The sequence below is a fragment of the Durio zibethinus genome, chromosome 26, assembly GCF_047325235.1.
Source record: "Durio zibethinus cultivar Kanyao isolate XHJ-2024 chromosome 26, ASM4732523v1, whole genome shotgun sequence".
Lineage (NCBI taxonomy): Eukaryota > Viridiplantae > Streptophyta > Magnoliopsida > Malvales > Malvaceae > Durio > Durio zibethinus.
The window spans coordinates 7887235-7906210 of record NC_143187.1 but is presented as its reverse complement, the minus strand read 5'-3'; the positions used below and the strand labels follow the sequence as shown (position 1 = coordinate 7906210).

General features: G+C 33.2%; 2 protein-coding genes and 2 pseudogenes across 4 annotated transcripts; all 4 read left to right on the top strand.

Moving 5' to 3' along the window:
- The first annotated feature begins 123 nt into the window (after nt 1-123).
- On the top strand, nt 124-1123 carry LOC111274891 (chlorophyll a-b binding protein 21, chloroplastic-like). The gene has a single exon (XM_089755476.1). The coding sequence runs from the start codon at nt 209-211 to the stop codon at nt 1001-1003; it is 795 nt and encodes a 264-aa protein (XP_089611602.1). The 5' UTR covers nt 124-208; the 3' UTR covers nt 1004-1123.
- Nucleotides 1124-4155: 3032 nt separating this feature from the next.
- Nucleotides 4156-5176, top strand: LOC149511300 (uncharacterized). The gene is made up of 2 exons (XM_089755623.1): nt 4156-4270; nt 4356-5176. Exons 1-2 carry the CDS (start codon nt 4223-4225, stop codon nt 4977-4979), a joined length of 672 nt encoding a protein of 223 aa, XP_089611749.1. The 5' UTR covers nt 4156-4222; the 3' UTR covers nt 4980-5176.
- Nucleotides 5177-7463: 2287 nt separating this feature from the next.
- LOC111274890 (protein REDUCED WALL ACETYLATION 3-like) lies at nt 7464-13611 on the top strand (annotated as a pseudogene). The gene is made up of 17 exons (XR_016333928.1): nt 7464-7826; nt 7921-7986; nt 8841-8932; nt 9054-9191; nt 9284-9340; nt 9416-9488; nt 10177-10335; nt 10892-11041; nt 11157-11413; nt 11664-11781; nt 11861-11947; nt 12036-12124; nt 12269-12352; nt 12433-12489; nt 12703-12799; nt 12895-13053; nt 13206-13611. The product of XR_016333928.1 is annotated as a protein REDUCED WALL ACETYLATION 3-like (transcript).
- Nucleotides 13612-16283: 2672 nt separating this feature from the next.
- On the top strand, nt 16284-18508 carry LOC111274888 (putative purine permease 10; annotated as a pseudogene). Its single transcript, XR_016333925.1, has 2 exons — nt 16284-16468; nt 17171-18508. The product of XR_016333925.1 is annotated as a putative purine permease 10 (transcript).
- The last annotated feature ends 468 nt before the right edge of the window (nt 18509-18976 follow it).

Genomic DNA, 18976 nt, shown 5'->3' with positions numbered 1-18976 from the left:
TAGGAAATCAAACTTCCAAACCAATAGGAATTCAGATATAGATGTTACAAACCAATAGGAATTCAGATATAGATAGCTTAAGATAAGGACCCTTTCCTTGGAAAAATTATTAATACCCCCACGACCAAGCTCAACTACCACACCACCGCTCAGCCTCTCTTCTCTTCACAAGAAGTTCCTTTCACAGTATATCACATTCAATTATACAATGGCAGCTGCAACATTGGCTCTCTCTTCCCCATCACTCGCTGGAAAGGCTGTGAAGTTCTCTCCTTCCATCCCTGAAATCCAGCGCATGGGCCGTGTTACCATGAGGAAAGCCACCAAGCCTGCTGCCACTGGAAGCCCATGGTATGGTCCGGACAGAGTTTTGTACTTGGGTCCACTCTCTGGTGAGCCTCCATCCTACTTGACCGGAGAGTTCCCTGGTGACTACGGTTGGGACACTGCTGGACTCTCTGCTGATCCAGAGACCTTTGCCAGGAACCGTGACCTCGAAGTTATCCACTGCAGATGGGCCATGTTGGGAGCTCTTGGATGTGTTTTCCCTGAGCTTTTGGCAAGGTATGGAGTCAAGTTCGGTGAGGCCGTGTGGTTCAAGGCCGGATCTCAGATCTTCAGCAAGGGTGGACTTGACTACTTGGGCAACCCAAGCTTGATCCATGCTCAAAGCATTTTGGCTATTTGGGCTTGCCAAGTTATCTTGATGGGAGCTGTTGAGGGTTACCGCATTGCTGGTGGGCCACTTGGCGAGGTGACTGACCCGTTGTACCCAGGTGGTAGCTTTGACCCATTGGGTCTTGCTGATGACCCAGAGTCATTCGCTGAGCTGAAGGTCAAGGAGATCAAGAACGGCAGATTGGCTATGTTCTCCATGTTCGGATTCTTCGTCCAAGCCATCGTGACCGGAAAGGGACCATTGGAGAACTTGGCTGACCACCTTGCTGACCCTGTCAACAACAATGCCTGGGCTTATGCCACTAACTTTGTTCCCGGAAAGTGAGAGAGTGAGATTGATTTGTCTTTTATGTTTTCTTTGTTGGTGTGGTGTAAATTTGTTGCAAATCAATGAATGAGAGCATGTTGTGAATTGTGTGTGCTCAAAGTGCAAATTGTTTGCCCACCCTCCTCTGTAAAGCTTCAACTATTCATCTTCATTTGTTTCAAAAAGAAAGTGTGAAAAAGGTGAAGCACACGAGCACAAACATGTTAGGCAAAAAGTCTTCGTTCAGTTAAGTCATCGAAAGTAAAATTAAATAATTAATTAATTACATAAAAAATGTAGTTCGATTCAATTGACTTACATTCATGAGTGAAAAAAAAATTTATTAATTATAAAAAATTCCAAACAAACATAAATAAAACATTCACAATTAATACTCATAAACCCTCTCATCTCTTTTAGTATTATAGAATATTTTCAGTTCAAACAAACGCATACCTATATACACCATATAGATCATACATATGTGAACATTTTCAGTCTCCTTTAATCTACTTACAAACATTTAAATATACATATCCATAAAACATGAATCTTTGTGAATCTCTAATAGTCTTATGGGATATTTATCTTATAAAATCTTATAACTTTCTTATATCTTCTTCTTATATTTAATCCTATAAAGACTTCAGCTATTTATAAACATATTAACTTATCTATTAAGAATTTATTTCCTCTTTGAATTCTTTTTCTATAACTTTTTTTGTTTACCAAATAATATCTTATCAATTTTAAATAAATCACTTATGAAATTTAAGTCACTATTTCCAACAATTTTTACCTTAACTCAAATTCCTTTAAATCATAAATCTTCTTACTAGACATGCTTAGCTTCACCTGTAATGAAAGTTTCATAATTATCTTCTTTTATGTGTCTTCACCTTTCATGTAAATCAATTTTCAAAATACGAACTCAAACTATTTTTTTGAATCGAATTCCTTTTGATTTACTTATTCCCATGTCTCAAATCTTCAATTTTGATACCACTTGTTAGGCTAAAAGCCTTTAATCCAATTACACCAATGAAAGTAAAATCAAACAATTAATCAATCAATCACATAAGAGACAATAATTTAATGTAATTCGATCCAATCGATCTACGTCTACAAATGAAAAAAATGATCCACTAGTTATAGATAATTACAAATATACATAAAATCAATCTTAATTACTATTAATACTCATAAGCCCTCTCAATCTTTTTTAATCTTATATAGTATTCTCAATTCAAACAAATATATATCTATGCGCACCTATATACCTTACTTATATGGATCATCTTAATCTCTTCTAGTTTATTCAAACATATACACTTATAAGGTGTAAATATTAATAGTCTTATGAGGCATTTATCTGTAAAACTCTACAATTTTTTTGCATTTTTTCTTATGTTTAACTTAAAGACTATTTATTTATAAACATATTAAATTATCTATTAAAATTTTTTTCTTTTTAAAATTTTTTTTTGTAAATTTTTTTTGTTCATCAAATAATATCTTATCAATCTCAAACGAATCACTTATAAATTTTGAATAGCTTTCTAATACCATCACTAAATTGCAAACATGCATCCCGGAATTTAGACGTATTTATCAACTAATGGCATGCACAGCCGAACTTGGTTGCAGATTTTGAAACAGAAATACAATTGTTTTACTAATACCATGTTGACTCATAAAACTGCTAACAAGAATGACAATGTGAAAACAATTGAAAAGGAATTGCAAATTGGCATAGACAATATATACCCTAGGTTTGATTCTGACTTGATAACTGATGCTTGAAATTGGTCTAGAGGATTAATTTACTAGCATTCCAATCTTTGATAAGATGCTCGAAAAACTATACCAGATTTGCACAAGAAAAAACATCGTCTTGAATAAAATGGAAGTGAATGATATACAGAGCCTAATTAATGGAAATTAACAATCAACTGAATCAAATCTTGGCAAAGGGAGGCGGCAGAGAGGACAGTCTTGCTTTTGTTGCAGCCATCGGAGAAGACAGTTTTGATGGTAGACTGTCGTGACACTCTCGTCACGAAAGTTGATTATTTTATTTAATTCTAATACTACTTGTCATGAGTTGAGATTTAAGTTTCGATATTTAATTTTAATATCACTTGTTACGAGTTGAGATTTAAGTTTTGATCCATGTGATTTTGAGATTCGAGCATTCACTCATCTGACGTTTCAGATTAATTTAATCGCTACGATTTATATTTTTGTGAGGTATTATCTGCTCTAATCCTTTAAGCTCACGATTTTATCTTACAAAAAATATTTCACAATAAAAAAATAATATGAATCTTTTTATACTGTAATGATCCTCTTATTATGTTTTATGAGAGATTCATGATTCTTCTTTAAGTTCGTGATACAAGCAGAACGGAATGGTTTTTTTTTGCTACCCACGGTGAGACTCTCCAAGCAAATAGCACAAAGTTCATCCTCCGTCTACTCAACCGTGCCGATTTCCACCACCACATTAACCACAGTGCACCCACCAATATTGCGGCAGCGACCACCATCAGAAACTAACTTCGCCACTTGACGAACCAACTCCCTTTGTACTTATTTCCCATAGATGACTTTTCTAGTTACGAGTTCTTTGAGATGACAGGAAGACTTGCACGAGTGCTGGACTTGCTCCAAAGTTGCAGTACGTAAACCAGAAACTCTAGACGTTTGACGGACACCGTCTGTTTCTTATTTCTACTTTGAATACAAAGCTGGTCTTACAGTTGTCTGGCCGCGGTGGGGACGGTGGTACCGAGTTGCTCCCCGAATCAGGCATGGTGAAACTTTTTCAATAATATCCGAAAACCAAGTGTACACTACTTCTTTGCCTTAAATCGATTACTTGGAACAAACGTTTTGATGATGAAATTGAAAGTCCGAGGGGCTGGCTATTTATCCATGTAACAAGCCGTACTAATTAGAATCCTATTTGGATGAGAATTTTTATTTTAATTGAAAATATTAAAATAATATTATTTTTACCCTTATATGGTATTTGTATTAAAATAATTATGAAAAAAATTATGAATGTGGTATTTCAATTTTTATTCTAGCAATCCCCCGCTTAAATCCCCATCACCTACCAATAATAATCATACAATGTAAATCTGAGCCTTAAAAGGCCAAATCCGCCTAGGCCAGAGCCAGGGTAACTAAACCAAACTGTGCATCTGGCAAAAAAAAAAAAAGTCTTGCAAAATGCGACCGCCGTCTTTACACTGCAATTTCTTCTCCTCTCTCAAACAGGTACTCAATCGTGGATGCCTACATACAAATATGTGCATGTCTTTATATTTTAATCCTGATTCCTGACTTTCTTTTCCTTCCTCAGGTTGAAAAAAGATTGAAACTAGAAAACCAACCAGATTCAGGACAATCCAGTTCCACTGCATCCCAAGTTCCAGAAACTAACCCTACACCAACACAATCTTTAGGCACACCACTTTACCTACACTTAACCCACCCTACCAACATCAGCGTAAACAACACTGTCCAAGACAGTGAACCCCCAGAAGCTTTCCTCTCTTCTTCACCACCATTCCTTCCAACACATCAAACCCAACCTCAGATAAACCCCCAAGATCCCCCCACAATAAGCAAAGACATTGATGATATCGAATATTTGATGCAACTGTTGGGTTTATCTGATAATCGTGAAGAAACCCAGAAAAGAGAGAAGCAGAAGGCTGTTGTTCGTGGAGGGAATTCTTGTGGATGTGAGTGTGGATTTTATGAGAAGATTGTTGGGGTTAAAGGGCCAAAGTGTGAGAAGGAAGTGGAAAGAATGGAAGGTTGGATTAGATACTTTTTGAGGAATGGTAGTGAGCCGTTGAGGCTGGCTTTCTTGCTTATGGGTAAGGCTGCTTTTGAGAGTGGAGATGACTCTGGGTTTGAAAGCCTGGAGTTTCCTTCTGTTATAGATGAGTTTTTAAAGATTGACCCACCTAAAGATTGAGACAAAACCAGGATTCTAATTGAATGGATTTTCATCTTTTTGGTCTATTCTTTTACTTTTTTTTTCATAGGCTATAAGCTTGAAGCGTTTGCATACCACCATTTCATGTCAGCTTGTAAGAGGAGAAGCCGAGTAATTGGTCTGTAAAAGAATACTTTTTTTTTGGGCAATTGAAAATATTATCAGTTTCACTAGTATATTTGTTTGGACTTGCTGATAGATAATTTTGATTGATTAATCACCTGAAGAAAAAATACAGAAACAAAGATGCAATCCTTTTCATTTCTCGCCGGTGAAGAGTTAACTTACTTGTATAGTTGGCAGTTTTACAAAATAAAAGAACTGAAAGATCAGTTTGACATTGAGGAAATTTAAACTGTTCATCATCAGAATTTATTATATACCAACAAGATAAACATAATTGAATACTACCAATACATTAGAATGCAATGGAGTCTGCAGTTATGCTCTTCCAAGACAGCAGGGTGCTGTATTCTTTATGAGGTTATGGCCTCATTGTCATGGTATTTTGCTTTTAGCTTCTTAAGGAAAGACAAAACCTGGTTCACGTTGGGTCTGTCCTCAGGATTAGGGGAGATACAAAACAAGGCTAGGAGTTCTTCCACTTCTTCCATTTGTTCATTTGAAACATTCAAAGTTAGCACAGGGTCCCAAACTGGAAGGACCCCTTTGGTTCCACTAGCAAGGGATTTCTCAACTAGTTGATGCAAACTGACTGGCTGTCAATCCTCTTCCATAAGTCCAGTTGGTCTTTGTTTTGTTAGGAGTTGTGACATTCCTCATGTATGCCAATTCTGAATGAGAGCAGAGTAATGTTTAAGAAGTTTTGGCTTTAAAATCTGATAACGTTCATGCGAAACTTAGACACTGTCATTTATCAATGCAAATGAAATTGCATAATCATGTAATTGTTTAAGCATGATCATTATAATATCACTTGATCTGTTCAAAGTTATGAAGGAATTCCAGTGTTGGTTTGAATAGTTCAAACTAGACTACATGCAACGCAGGAGATCATAATTGTTAAAACAATCTTTTCTCAAGATGCATATTGAAAATATTGCAAGATTGGAAAATTTTCTGGCATATAGAGATATGGAAACGTGCTTTAATAAGTTGTAGTAAATGAAGATTACCCGGTGCCAATTTGCCTGTAATGTCTTCGAATATTGATGATGAGGAAAGGATACTTCCATAATGGAGATTGACATCCAGCATACGAGCTGTTCCAAAGTCACTAACATGTGCGACCCCAATCTCCATCCGGAAGTATATTTTGAAGGCTTCAAATCACAATGCACAATGGGGAAATCATAACCAGAATGCAAGTAATTCAATGCACTAGCAACTGAAATGCAAAGATCAATTCTCTTAGATAATGTCCAGATTTGATGATCCATCACGGAACCATTTATGACACTCTCTAAACTTCAGTTCTCCATGTATCGAGGTCCTTCCATCATTTTCAGCCTGCAACTAGGCCTAAATTGGCACCTAAACATAAGAAGGGGCAGAACTTTTTATATTTAGCTTTTATATTTAGCAGTACAGAGTGAGCGGAGAGAATTTGGGTTTTGGTTCAGAAAACCATACGGCAGAATCCCGAGGGGCTGTTTTTAGTATTTCATTAGTTTCTTTTTAGTTAGATTGTCCATTATAGCTTTACCAAATCTTGACATTCTTAATTACCTAAACCAATATTAAAACAAGATACAATTATTAACCAGTTTGCCCATTGTAAAGCAAGCAAAAAATCACTCATCTTGATCAAATTATTGGTAAAAAAAAATTCCTTAATCTGCACTTTTGCATGCAGCCAATGGAAAATACGTTTGCCATTTTGTTCCCACCATTTCTTCCACAGAGAAACATGAGAACGTTTCCATAAATTGATGCACATTGCAATAAATAGTGGGCAATTGTGCAAATCAAAAGTATTTATGATGGACTGTTGAAAATTGGAATTCAGGCTACATTTGGATGCAATTGGACTTTCGGTGAAAGGCTAGACTGAAAGTCCAATTGCCATCGTTTTTAATGATGATTCGTAGTTTTTAATTCAAATTGATTTCTGACGCAGTGAGATCAATAACGATCGGTCATCGAATCGAATTTTTTTAAGTTTAGTGATTGATTGCAGCCTTTATTTGTTTTTTTTTTTTATAATTTTATTCTTAAACTTTTAACTTAAACCCCAAAATATCCTTTAAACACTTAATTAATTAGCAAGATAATGGTAATTAATTCCTACTTTTTACGATTATTCTTTCCTAATTACAAAAATAATAATAGTTATTTACTTGAATTAATAGTATTATAAAATAAAATATAATTAAACTTTTTTTTTTGAAAATAGATAATACTATAATTAAACATTCGATCTATTAAACATTACATCGTTTTAAATATATATATATATATATATATATATATATATACTGTTTTGGAATAATTTGTATTTCTGATTTTTCCGATCTTTCTCGCATAACAGCCAAACGCCTGGAACTGAAAGCAAAACAGCAACAAGAAAACCCAACCAAACAGCAGTACTGCGGCAACAACAACCGTTTGCTAGAGAGAGAGAGAGAGTGTGTGCGTGCAAACGACGTTATATCTGAAACTTTTTCTCTATTATTCAAGCAAACTGCTAATAGATTTCCTTCTCTTTAATCTCCCGTTGTTTCCGAATCTTCAGTTCGGCTTTATTAATAATAATTATTATTATTAAAAACAAATTTGTTGTTTTAGGGGCGTTGTATTTATGAGCATGTTCTAGCACAACACCATCTCTCTCTCTATTCTACGCATTGTTTTTCTCTTTCTTTGGTAACCGTTGCTTTCTTCTTCTTTTTTTCACTCTCAATTTTGATTTTACTTTTTGTAGGTTTGATTTGATTCGGTTCTGTTGCAATTTTTACAGTTGAAGGAGGTTATTGTTTGATACATAAAAGAAATGGTGGTTTCTGGGCCAATTACGCCTGGACAGGTATGGTTTTGAATTTGAATTTGAATTTTATTGATTCAAAAAAAATTTTTTTTGGTTAAGTTTAGATTTAGTTTTGAGATTTTGTAATTTGATTGAATTTAGACAATGTCATTTTTGAGCTGAAAATATTTCTAGTAATTTTTTCAAGTAATGAATTTGTGATTTCTATGTACTAATTTTGGATTCTGTTATTTCGTTTTTGAAATCTTTTATTGAGTTTGAAAGCTTATGCGTATCTCATGAATTTTTGCAGCAAATGATTTTTTTTCCTTTTTAGATTATAGGCAGGCACAATAAGAATGATGGTACTTCTGAGGTTGCTTTTATTTTCCAACTTTGAATTAGTGAAATTTCTTTTTTCTTCTAAGACTTTAAGAAGTTTTATGGTAATTAGATTTACATAAGTGGGTAGCTTGGTTTGATGAGTGAAGAGATTGGACTCGTTAGCTTAGTGACGGTCTATAGATTCTACCGAATTATGGTTAATTGTAAGAAAAATTATTTTTCGTAATGCATGGAATCTACTGTGAATGGTATTGGAAAATTTTTTGAAGTTTTACTTTATATTGATGAAACGAACTTATTCGCATATCTTGTTAAGTGGAAATGGCATTTTAATTCATTCAACATCTACATGCAATCGGGGTTTCATTTTTCTTCTTTTAAAGTTCTTTGACCATGCCTATAGTGTATATCTCACTCTACTAATCTAGCTTTAAATAATGACGTCACTTGTTCTTATGTATGTAATGTTTGGTCTTTCTTTGCACTTTTCTGGTTATTTCGTTTTCTTGTACAAACAACAAACTCGGTTTTCCTGAAATACATAATAAAGCCTTTTTATTATGCTGCAGGTGTCTTTTCTCCTAGGAGTTGTCCCAGTTTTCATTGCTTGGATATATTCAGAGTTCCTAGAATACAAGAAATCTGCATCTCATTCTAAAGTGTAACAAATGATTTTTTTAAGTTAACATGGGTGCACAAATTTTATTGGGTTTACATCACCATTCTTTGGAGTTATTGACTTCAATATTTGCTGATGCTGATGATTGAGTTGCATTTTGCAGCCATTCAGACAAAAATCTGGTTGAATTAGGAGAGGAGACAATTAAAGAAAATGACCAGGCTGTTTTGCTTGAGGGAGGTCTCACAAGATCAGCATCTGCTAAATTCCATAGTTCCTCCCTCAAAACGAACTTAATTAGGTTGCATTCTTTAAGTGTCAGTGTAGTTATGGTGTTTTCCATGATTGTACTCTTTAAACTCATCTTATCATTTCCTTCTTATGATTTTCCAGGTTTTTGACTATGGAAGACTCTTTCCTGCTTGAAAATTGAGCAATTTTGAGAGCAATGTTAGTTGTACACAGAAATACACTTTTAAGCAGCTTTCTGTTTCATCTTATTTTTAACTATGCAATCTAATGCAGGGCTGAGTTTGGGGCTATTCTGGTGTACTTCTACATATGCGACCGCACAAATTTATTAGAAGAATCTACCAAGGTGCTGTTATACTTGTTTGTGTTATTGACTGTAATTCATGCTTTTTGTGATTTTTTTTGGAAAAGTTACACAAGCAGACTGTTGCATCTGCATTCCTAATAGGGTCATGATTTTCATTTGTATATATAACCATTGTTCTTTTGTGCTTTCTGGTTATGTTGGTACATTATTTTATCTATGTCTATCTTGTTCCTTCTTAATTCCGTTCCCCTTAAAAATGACAGAAAGAAGCTTTAATTTGGGTTCACTAGTCTTGTAGTAAACTCTTCAAGTTAATTTTTCATTCCATTTCCCTTGGAGGTCATTGGTTTTTTTTTTCCTTATTTACCTTTTAGGTGAATTTTTTTGGTATAAATAACCCTTTTTCTTCCCTTTGTACTTGAATCCTTCCTTGTGTCCTCTAGTTTGGGAGGATATTTAATCTTTCTTTAATAAGCAGTTTCTGATGACTATATCATTCACTAATAGTTCAATATAAAGGAATCACATACATTGCCTGAAAATATTTTCTTCTCTTGTAATTGTAAATTTTTTATGGCTAAGTTTTTCCCTCTTTAATGGTTTAAAGTAGCTATATATTTGCAAATTGATGCTAGCTTAAGGTTAGTGCTTTGTTTTTCCATGTGGATGAATACTATAGGTTTTTTTTTTTTTTTGGTATTAATCCTTATGTGTCTTCCTTGGACAGAAATACAACCGTGACCTTTTCCTCTTCCTCTATGCTCTTCTCATTATAGATTCAGCAATGACTTCTTTGACGAAACATAATGACAAATCAGCATTCTCTGGAAAGGCCATCCAATACCTCAGTAGACATCAGACTGAAGAATGGAAAGGATGGATGCAGGTGAGTGTTTATTGTTAGACTTTTAACCTGTTAAGGAGCAACTACATGAGCTTAGACACCTTACAAACACCTAATTTTAAAAAGGAGGTATTTAGATTATATTTTCTGATTTTTTTTGTGTTTACTTTCCTCAATATGTCAATTTTATTTAAATGCCGGAGAAGGTTGTGATATTTGTCTTCCGAAAATACCATTTTCCATTTGGTCATAGCTACCTAAATTATGATTTAATAATGGTTTTTGTATTTTTTTAATCTTGACATTTGTTCATTTGACTCGTTTTCTATTTTATTCTTGTTAATTTATTGTAATATTGATAACAACATTTCCCCATAGATTGTGAAACTATCATATGAAATGCTATCTGATATGAGTATTCACTCTTTAGATCTGTGCTGTTGTTCACACAGGCAAATTTATATCTATGCCAGATTCATGAGATTGCTTGTGTTTGCAGGTCCATGGGATCCATGCTATCTATTGACTATTTCTTCTGCACTAAAAAGTTTTTAGGAGTTTTGTCAGCTATTCTTACATGTCTTTTTTGCTTTTACAGGTCCTATTTCTGATGTACCATTACTTTGCTGCAACAGAGATAAATAATGCAATACGCATTTTCATTGCTGCATATGTTTGGATGACTGGATTTGGCAACTTCTCGTACTATTATATTAGAAAGGACTTTAGCCTAGCACGTTTCACCCAGGTGATATTCTCTCTCTGGGCTGTAATGCCATATCAGCATTCCAGTTATGTAGTTCTTTATATTTTTATACATATCGATAAAACTGAGGTACTTGTATAACTTCAATTTAATATAGATGATGTGGCGACTAAACTTCTTTGTGGCATTTTGCTGCATTGTTCTCAACAATGACTATATGCTTTACTACATCTGCCCAATGCACACGCTCTTCATCCTAATGGTGTATGGAGCTCTTGGGATTTTCAACAAGTATAATTGAGATACCATCAGTGATGGCTGTGAAAATTCTTGCATGCTTTCTCATTGTTATAGTTATTTGGGAAATTCCTGGAGTTTTTGAAATATTCTGGAGTCCATTAGCTTTCCTATTAGGTTAGCAACATACCTACTTCCTTCTACTTTTATTTAATTTATAAACTTACCAGTAATTTACTGGTTAGAAAGTTCATTTCCTTATATTCTGCTTCCTTGATTGTCTTGCTTTCAAGTATGCATACCTCACATGTGAATAAACCCTGTTGACTTTTATTTTCATATCTATCTCAAAGCAAGTTCATTCTTCTTGGCTTGGATGTGTTATAGCTGTTTGCCTATATCACCTTTTTTGTCCCTTCAAATGCAGGGTACACTGATCCTGCAAAACCTGATCTCCCTCAACTGCATGAGTGGCAGTTTAGATCTGGCCTTGATCACGCTATATATGGATAATTCGAATGATATATGCCTACTATCATCCCAATGTAAGTTAAATTTTTTAGTCTCCAGAAAGTCTTGTTCCCTTGGTGCGCAACAATCTCTTTGAAATGTTTTAACTCTTAGGTTGAGAAATGGATGGAAAAATTGGAGGAATGTCAAACCAAGAGAAAATTCTCAATCAAAGCAAGCATTGTTGCAGTTTCTGTATTTGTAAGTTGGCTGATCTTTTGATAACTATTTTACATTTATGCTCATTGGTTTTTGATGGATGCTTTATGTATTTTCTTAAATTCTTCAGGTTGGATATATGTGGTATGAATGTATTTACAAGATGGACAAGGTTACTTACAACAAATACCATCCCTACACATCTTGGATCCCCATAACGTGCGTATTAAGGATTTCTTTTCCTAGTTTACTTAGAACACTCGAGGAACTTTATGTGAAGGCACATGGAATATCTTGTAAAACAAATCACTTTAGTTCAATTTCCAGGATCTGACTATCATCTCTGGTTTCTTGTGATTCTAGTGTCTATATTTGCTTGCGGAATTGTACTCAACAGCTTCGAAGTTACTGCGTATGTTTCTGGACTATAACTAATTCATTAATTGTGCTCTCCTGATTACTTTTTGAGGAGTCTTTGGAGCTATTTTGCACTTGCTCTAATTATGTTACATTTTTGTGCTACCTAGGTGGCTTGGCAAGATTACTCTGGAGACTTATATTTCTCAATTTCATATCTGGTTGAGGTTTGTCAACCAATTAAACTTTTCTATTTTTAATTTTTCCTCAAAACTGATGTTTATAAAATAGCCTGGTAGTGAAATAGCTTAACCTTCAATCTTATCCAGTTCTGTCTATGTCCCTTTTAAGCTTGATGATTCTACAAAGCACTGAAGCTGTGCAAGAGTAACAAATTTAAAGGTCTATAAGATTCTTATAATTTCATTTCCTACATGCAGATCAGACATGCCTAATGGACAACCCAAGTGGCTTCTTTCTTTCATCCCAGAATATCCCCTGCTCAACTTCATGCTCACAACTGCCATTTATATCTTGGTAAGCAAAATATTCTCCACTCTTTTATATTTTGTCAACTGATTGGCTGTATTCATTTTGTTCATTTTCCTGCCATCTTACCTTTCCTTCTGCAGATATCTCATCGCCTGTTTGAATTAACAAATACACTTAAGTCAGTTTTCATACCCACAAAAGACAACCGACGGCTGCTATATAATTTCATAGCTGGAGTAGCCATTTCATTGTGTTTGTACTTCACCTCATTCATTCTTCTTCAGATTCGACGTTCAACTGTAAGCTCCTAATTTCAATGAAGCATTAACTAGTTTTCTGAATTATGGACGATGCTTGGGTTCCTCGTTTATATACCGTGGCCTCTTCCAAACTAAAGATTATCAGAATTTGTTATGTTCTTATCCTTCATTTATTGATTCCATAATTACAGGCCTTAGAAAACATGACGTAGGAGGGGTTAGTCAGAGCTTTCACATTGTACATACGAAAAATTATATATAGTTGGAGCAAAATAAGAGAACTTGGAAGATGTCTTTAAGGATCTAGCTTCTGACTCGAATGCTTCAAACGATTTAAAAGTGCCCTCTACTCTCGTCCTTGAGCTGAAACTACGAATCTTGGCATTGCCTTGGGACTATGATGGGGGCAGCGATCGACAGGAAGGAATTCTTTTTTTTCTTACATTTTGTTGTAAAAGTGGAAAATGGCATATATTGTTTCCTTTGTCATTTTTTGGTGATTCATTGAAAAATGTAGATTCATGTGACATAAGATGTGTTGTCCCAGCACCAAGAAAATTCAAGATCCAATGCTAATGCAAATTTTCCTATTGTGTACTTCTCGTCTATGTATGAATCATTTATAAACCTTTATACATACAGAGAACCGAAATGTTTTTGATATTTGAAATTATCAAAAATTAAATGAAAAAATCAACCAATATTAACATGAATTTAACATAAAATTAGATTAAATTCACAAGTAATAAGACTTGAGATTTAAAAATTTCAAAACTACTAAGTCAAGACTGTTAGATATAGGCTGTTAGTTGTGGACAGGTCATCCTTCGGGGGTAGCAATGATTGTTGAATGGCAATGCTTATTTCGAGTTCAATTTTAGCCATGGAATCTGTTTTCCTGTATTACTTAGTTTTTTTTTTTAATTATTATATTTAGATGATAAAATTTTAATATAAATAAAAAATAATTTAATTTAAAATAAAAAATTTTAATTATTATATTAAAAAAACAAAATTTTAATATAAATAAAAAATAAAAAAATAATTTAATTTAAAATCAAATTTGATAATCTTTCAAGCACTTTTAACTGAGTTAAAAACTTTGGAACTATACTACTAGTTTTTTACAGAGGCCAAATTGTTTCCAAAAAGATAAGAATTAGTTTTAAAGCTTCTGTGACAATGACAGCTTGGATTTATGTGCTAAATGAAAAATTATGCAATCATTTTTAAAGTATGAATAATTGAATTTACCTTTTGCATTATTATGAAATGTCTTTATGTATACTTTATGCGCATGATCAATGGATGCTTTCAACTGACTTGGCCCTCGAAATGAATGGAAGGTCCATCTCCTTGACTGTCTATTTATATATATATATATATATATATAGACCACAAATTCATTGAAAAACATATGGTTTCAGAAATAAATTATTCTTTAACCGATACGATGACTAACAAATTTGTTGAGGATTAGTTATATTTAAATTTGATTTCTGTTGTTAGTAATATTTTTTGTGAGTAATTTATAAATTTAATATAAATTTCTTTTTAAATGTTTGAACTTAAAATGAAATAATTTCCTGCCCGTAAAATTTTATGTTTGACAAGTCGGTAGAAAGAAAGCTGTGTGAAACGAACAGGAAGTAAAGAATCTGTACGTCATCATTAAATAAGATTTTGAACGTTGACTGTTGAGCAAATATAGCAATGCCGGAATCATCACGAAAGATTTTTTCAGAGAAAAGTTACCCAAAAATTTTAAAGAAACAGACTTCCAGCTGTTTTAATAATGATGACACAGAATGATCACAAACACGTTTCAGCCCTCCATTTATCGGTTTCTCCCTATTAAACTAAAGGTATATTTGAATTTTCTCGCACTTGATGTAATTAAATTTATTATATTATTATTTAAATTTAAATGTTAATTTTAAAAAAATTTATTTAATAATTTTTTAATTTTTTTATTATATTATAATTTTTTTAATTGTAATTATATTAATTATTATTATTATTTTTAATTTTTGAATCAATCTCATCAATGAAACTTAAATAAATTGAAACAGTCAGTCCCTGTTTAAACATTTACAAAGCAAAGTAATTAAATTAATATCATGGCGAACAAGGGTGAGTAACGCAAAGTCGACAAGGGACACTGGAGTAGAGTCAAAGAAGCATATATCTCATGGCAAAGGCCTAGATATATATATATATTTTGATCCGAAAAGAAAAACCCATGCATAAATTAAAACTTAGTTCAGTGTATAACAACCCCACAAGAGGGTCTGTCTAAATTGGAAGAGGGTCACCTGGAATATAATGTGATCAAAAGAGTGTGAATTTTTTAAATTTTTTCTAAAGAGAAGAATCGTAAACGACTCTTCATGATCTTTCTTCTTGTAATAATTATATTATTCAATAATTGATGTTTAAAATAAAAAATTTATTACAAATGTACTAGTTAGAATGTCTCATTAAATATTTACAAAAATTTAAAAATATATATTGAATTTATTAGTTACATATTGATTAAAATTTTAAAAGTTACAAGTTTGGAAGGATTTAGTGTAAAATCTTTGTTTTTTTAATGAGGTCGTTTAAAATTAAAAAAAAAAAAAATGATTTTGAGATGTGGCCTAAATAAATTTGGAATAGAGTCCCCAAAGGGCTATATTATCTTTGCCTTTAATGAAGACGTACCATTTTATCAAAACTAGTCATCGTCAATACTAACTTGGGACAGTATCGTCCACTGACAGGCTAACAGTGGTTATATTAATGCAGTGTCATAAAGTTCTCAGAATTTCTGGCTAATGAAGCAAACTCTTACCAATTCCAACTTTAATCTTCATGTCTCATTTTTATAGATAAAGGAAACATTGATATTTAATTAGGATAATGAATTAAATGGCAAAACCTGCCATAATTTTGCTCTTCTATAAACAGTCATCAATTTTCTTACTCTCTTTGGTAATGAATTTTTGCTGATTTATCTTGATTACATATATAATAGAATAATCCAAAAATTAATATAATTAATTCATGAGATCCACGTAGTTGAATGTTCTTGTTAAGGTAAGCATTCAAAATAAATGCTCAGCCGGTCTCCTAAGAGAAAAGAACAAAACAATAATGTTTCTTTCATGTGATTTTTGTTTTTGTCTTAATTTGTCTTTTGTATAACAAGCAATGAATTTGTAATAAACTTCGACAAGGACGGTGATTGAGAGGTTTTGAAGCTTTGAATAGTGTAAAAATGAAAAAAAAAAAAATCTATGAAATTGGACCCATGAATACTGCTCGAGCTAGGTAGGAAAAAGCCATTTGCTTTCATTTATAACATTTTCTTTCTCTCTTTCACCTTCTGCTTTTTTTTGCTCTTGATTGATGTACTCAAAAAACTTTTGACATGGGGAAGCTGAACCAGAAATACAACTCCAGGTCATGGGTAAGCCATACCTCTCTCTTTCGTATCCAAAAACAAACCATTAAGATACCTAGAAACACACAGTTCTCATTGTTTTTCCTTCCATTGTAATTTAGATTATTATGATGGTGTTTTATGAGTTGAAAGATTTGATTTCCTTGTGCTACTATATACAGAGATGCTTCTAATTTCTTTCCTGTTTCTTTCTTAACTAGCATGATGCTTACTTTTTGTTGACAAATCAGAGGTGGAATTAAAGTACCCCCCCTGAATTCTGAAGTCAATATTGCAGAATGGTCCTCCTAGCTAGGGGAATTATTTTTCCTTGGATTCTCCTAGGGGAATTATTGATCTATGTGATTTGATGATCATGCTTGGAAACATGCATTTAGTGAACTATATATGTTTATGTATATGATTTGTATTTTCCTGTTGTCTCTGCTCCAAACTTGAAAAATTTTAGCTTTAGGAAACCAACTCCCTCTGGTACCAGTCATATAATACTGCTCCAAAATTAAGATTTCTCTTCCTATATAGAATAAGCTACAAAACCAATTATTTCCTTTTCCTTCGGTGGCCTTTCATACTGACTTTCTCTAGACAGAAGTATTCTTGAAGACAATCCATCATTAATTTTCATTCAAGAATCAATTTAATTATAATGAGATTTCTTATTGTATATGGTAAGCTTCTAAATTTTAACATGCATATATTCTTTAACAGTTCAGGAAGACAAAGCAGATGCAAATTTGGTTGAGCAAAGAAATGGAAGTAGCCAGTCGACAATCACTCAACATAGAAGCTATAAATGGTGGATCCTAATGGCAATATATTCATCCTTTCTCCTCGCTGGCCAGTCAGTGGCTACACTTCTTGGAAGACTGTACCATAACAAAGGTGGAAACAGCAAGTGGATGGCAACCCTAGTTCAACCTGGGGGCTTCCCAATTCTCATTCCCTTGTATTACCTTTCATCATAGAAAATTTCAACAAAAAACAGTAGCAGCAACATAATAATAACAAAACCACCATCTGTTTTAGTCCTGTCAGCCATGTATGTTGCACTTGGAGTACTTCTGGCAGCAGATTGCCTGTTGTATTCACTTGGGCTTTTATACCATCCGGTATCCACTTATTCCCTCATTTGTGCTTCTCAGTTAGCCTTCAATGCCTTGTTTTCCTTCTTCCTCACAAAAGTTCACTCCTTTCATAATCAACTCCCTTGTCCTCCTCAGTATCTCTTCTATCCTTCTTGTATTCCAAAACGATTTCTCTGGTGGATCCAATCATGTTTCCAAAGGAAAGTATGTAATCGGATTTGTTTGTACCGTTACTGCTTCAGCTGGGTACGGATTAATGGTGTCTTTAACACAACTCTGTTTCCAGAAGGTTTTGAAGAAACAAACAGTCAAGGTTGTCTTAGACATGATAATCTATCAATCACTGGTTGCAACTTTGATAATCCTCGTGGGATTTTTCGCTAGTGGGGACTGGAAAAGTATTAAGAGAGAAATGGAAGGGTTTGAACTAGGAAAGGTATCCTACGTGATGGTTCTAGTTTGGATTGCTATAGCTTAGGATGTTTTCTCAATTGGTGCGGTGGGGTTGATCTTCGAAGTCTCCTCACTTTTCTCAAACGTCATCAGCACTCTAGGGCTACCCATTGTTCCAATCTCGGCAATCATATTTTTCCACGATTCAATGACTGGAATTAAGGTCATTTCCATGGTATTGGCCGTATGGGGATTTGTTTCCTACGTTTACCAGCACTATCTCGATGATCGCAACTCTCTGACTGGAAAATAATAAATTCAATTAATATTGTCAAGAGACAGTGTTGGTTAATTAATTACGCAGGAAGAGCTCATGTGTGTGTATATAGTTTATATACATATATATATATAGTTAGTTAGTTAGTTTCATTCCAGTGAGAGAGTTCACGTTAATTTTAATAGAATTTTCCTCTTCCAAAGGCTACCAAACTCCTATATCAAATGATGTATAAAAGCTAGAAAAAGAGAATTGCTATTTCAGAATGAGATAGTACTTTGCACGTAGCAACTTCGGTTTTTCATTTTTTATTGTAAAAAATTTAGATGATTTTTATTAATTAATACTAGCTTTTTTTTTTGTCATTTTTAATAAATTAATGTTTTTATGCTGTTCAATTTTAAATGATATGCTTCAAACTCAATATTGATTTTTTAAAAAAATTATTTTATTTTATAAATTAATTGATGTTTATCAAAATTTAATCTTAATAAGTAGTAGCAAAAAATATTAATCTTAAAATTGAGTCGTAAATTATTTGAAAGAGATACGTAGGTTTAAACTGGTTTAGGCTTTTGTACGTCATAAAAAGTTATATTATAAATAAAAAAATTATATTAATTAATTTAGTTTTGAAAGTACAACTTATTCGTGCATTTAAAATAAATAAAATAAATAGTCCACTTTATCATTTATAATTACTTTATCTGTTAATTCATTTAAACTTTTGGAATTTATTGAATCATAAAGCAAAATATC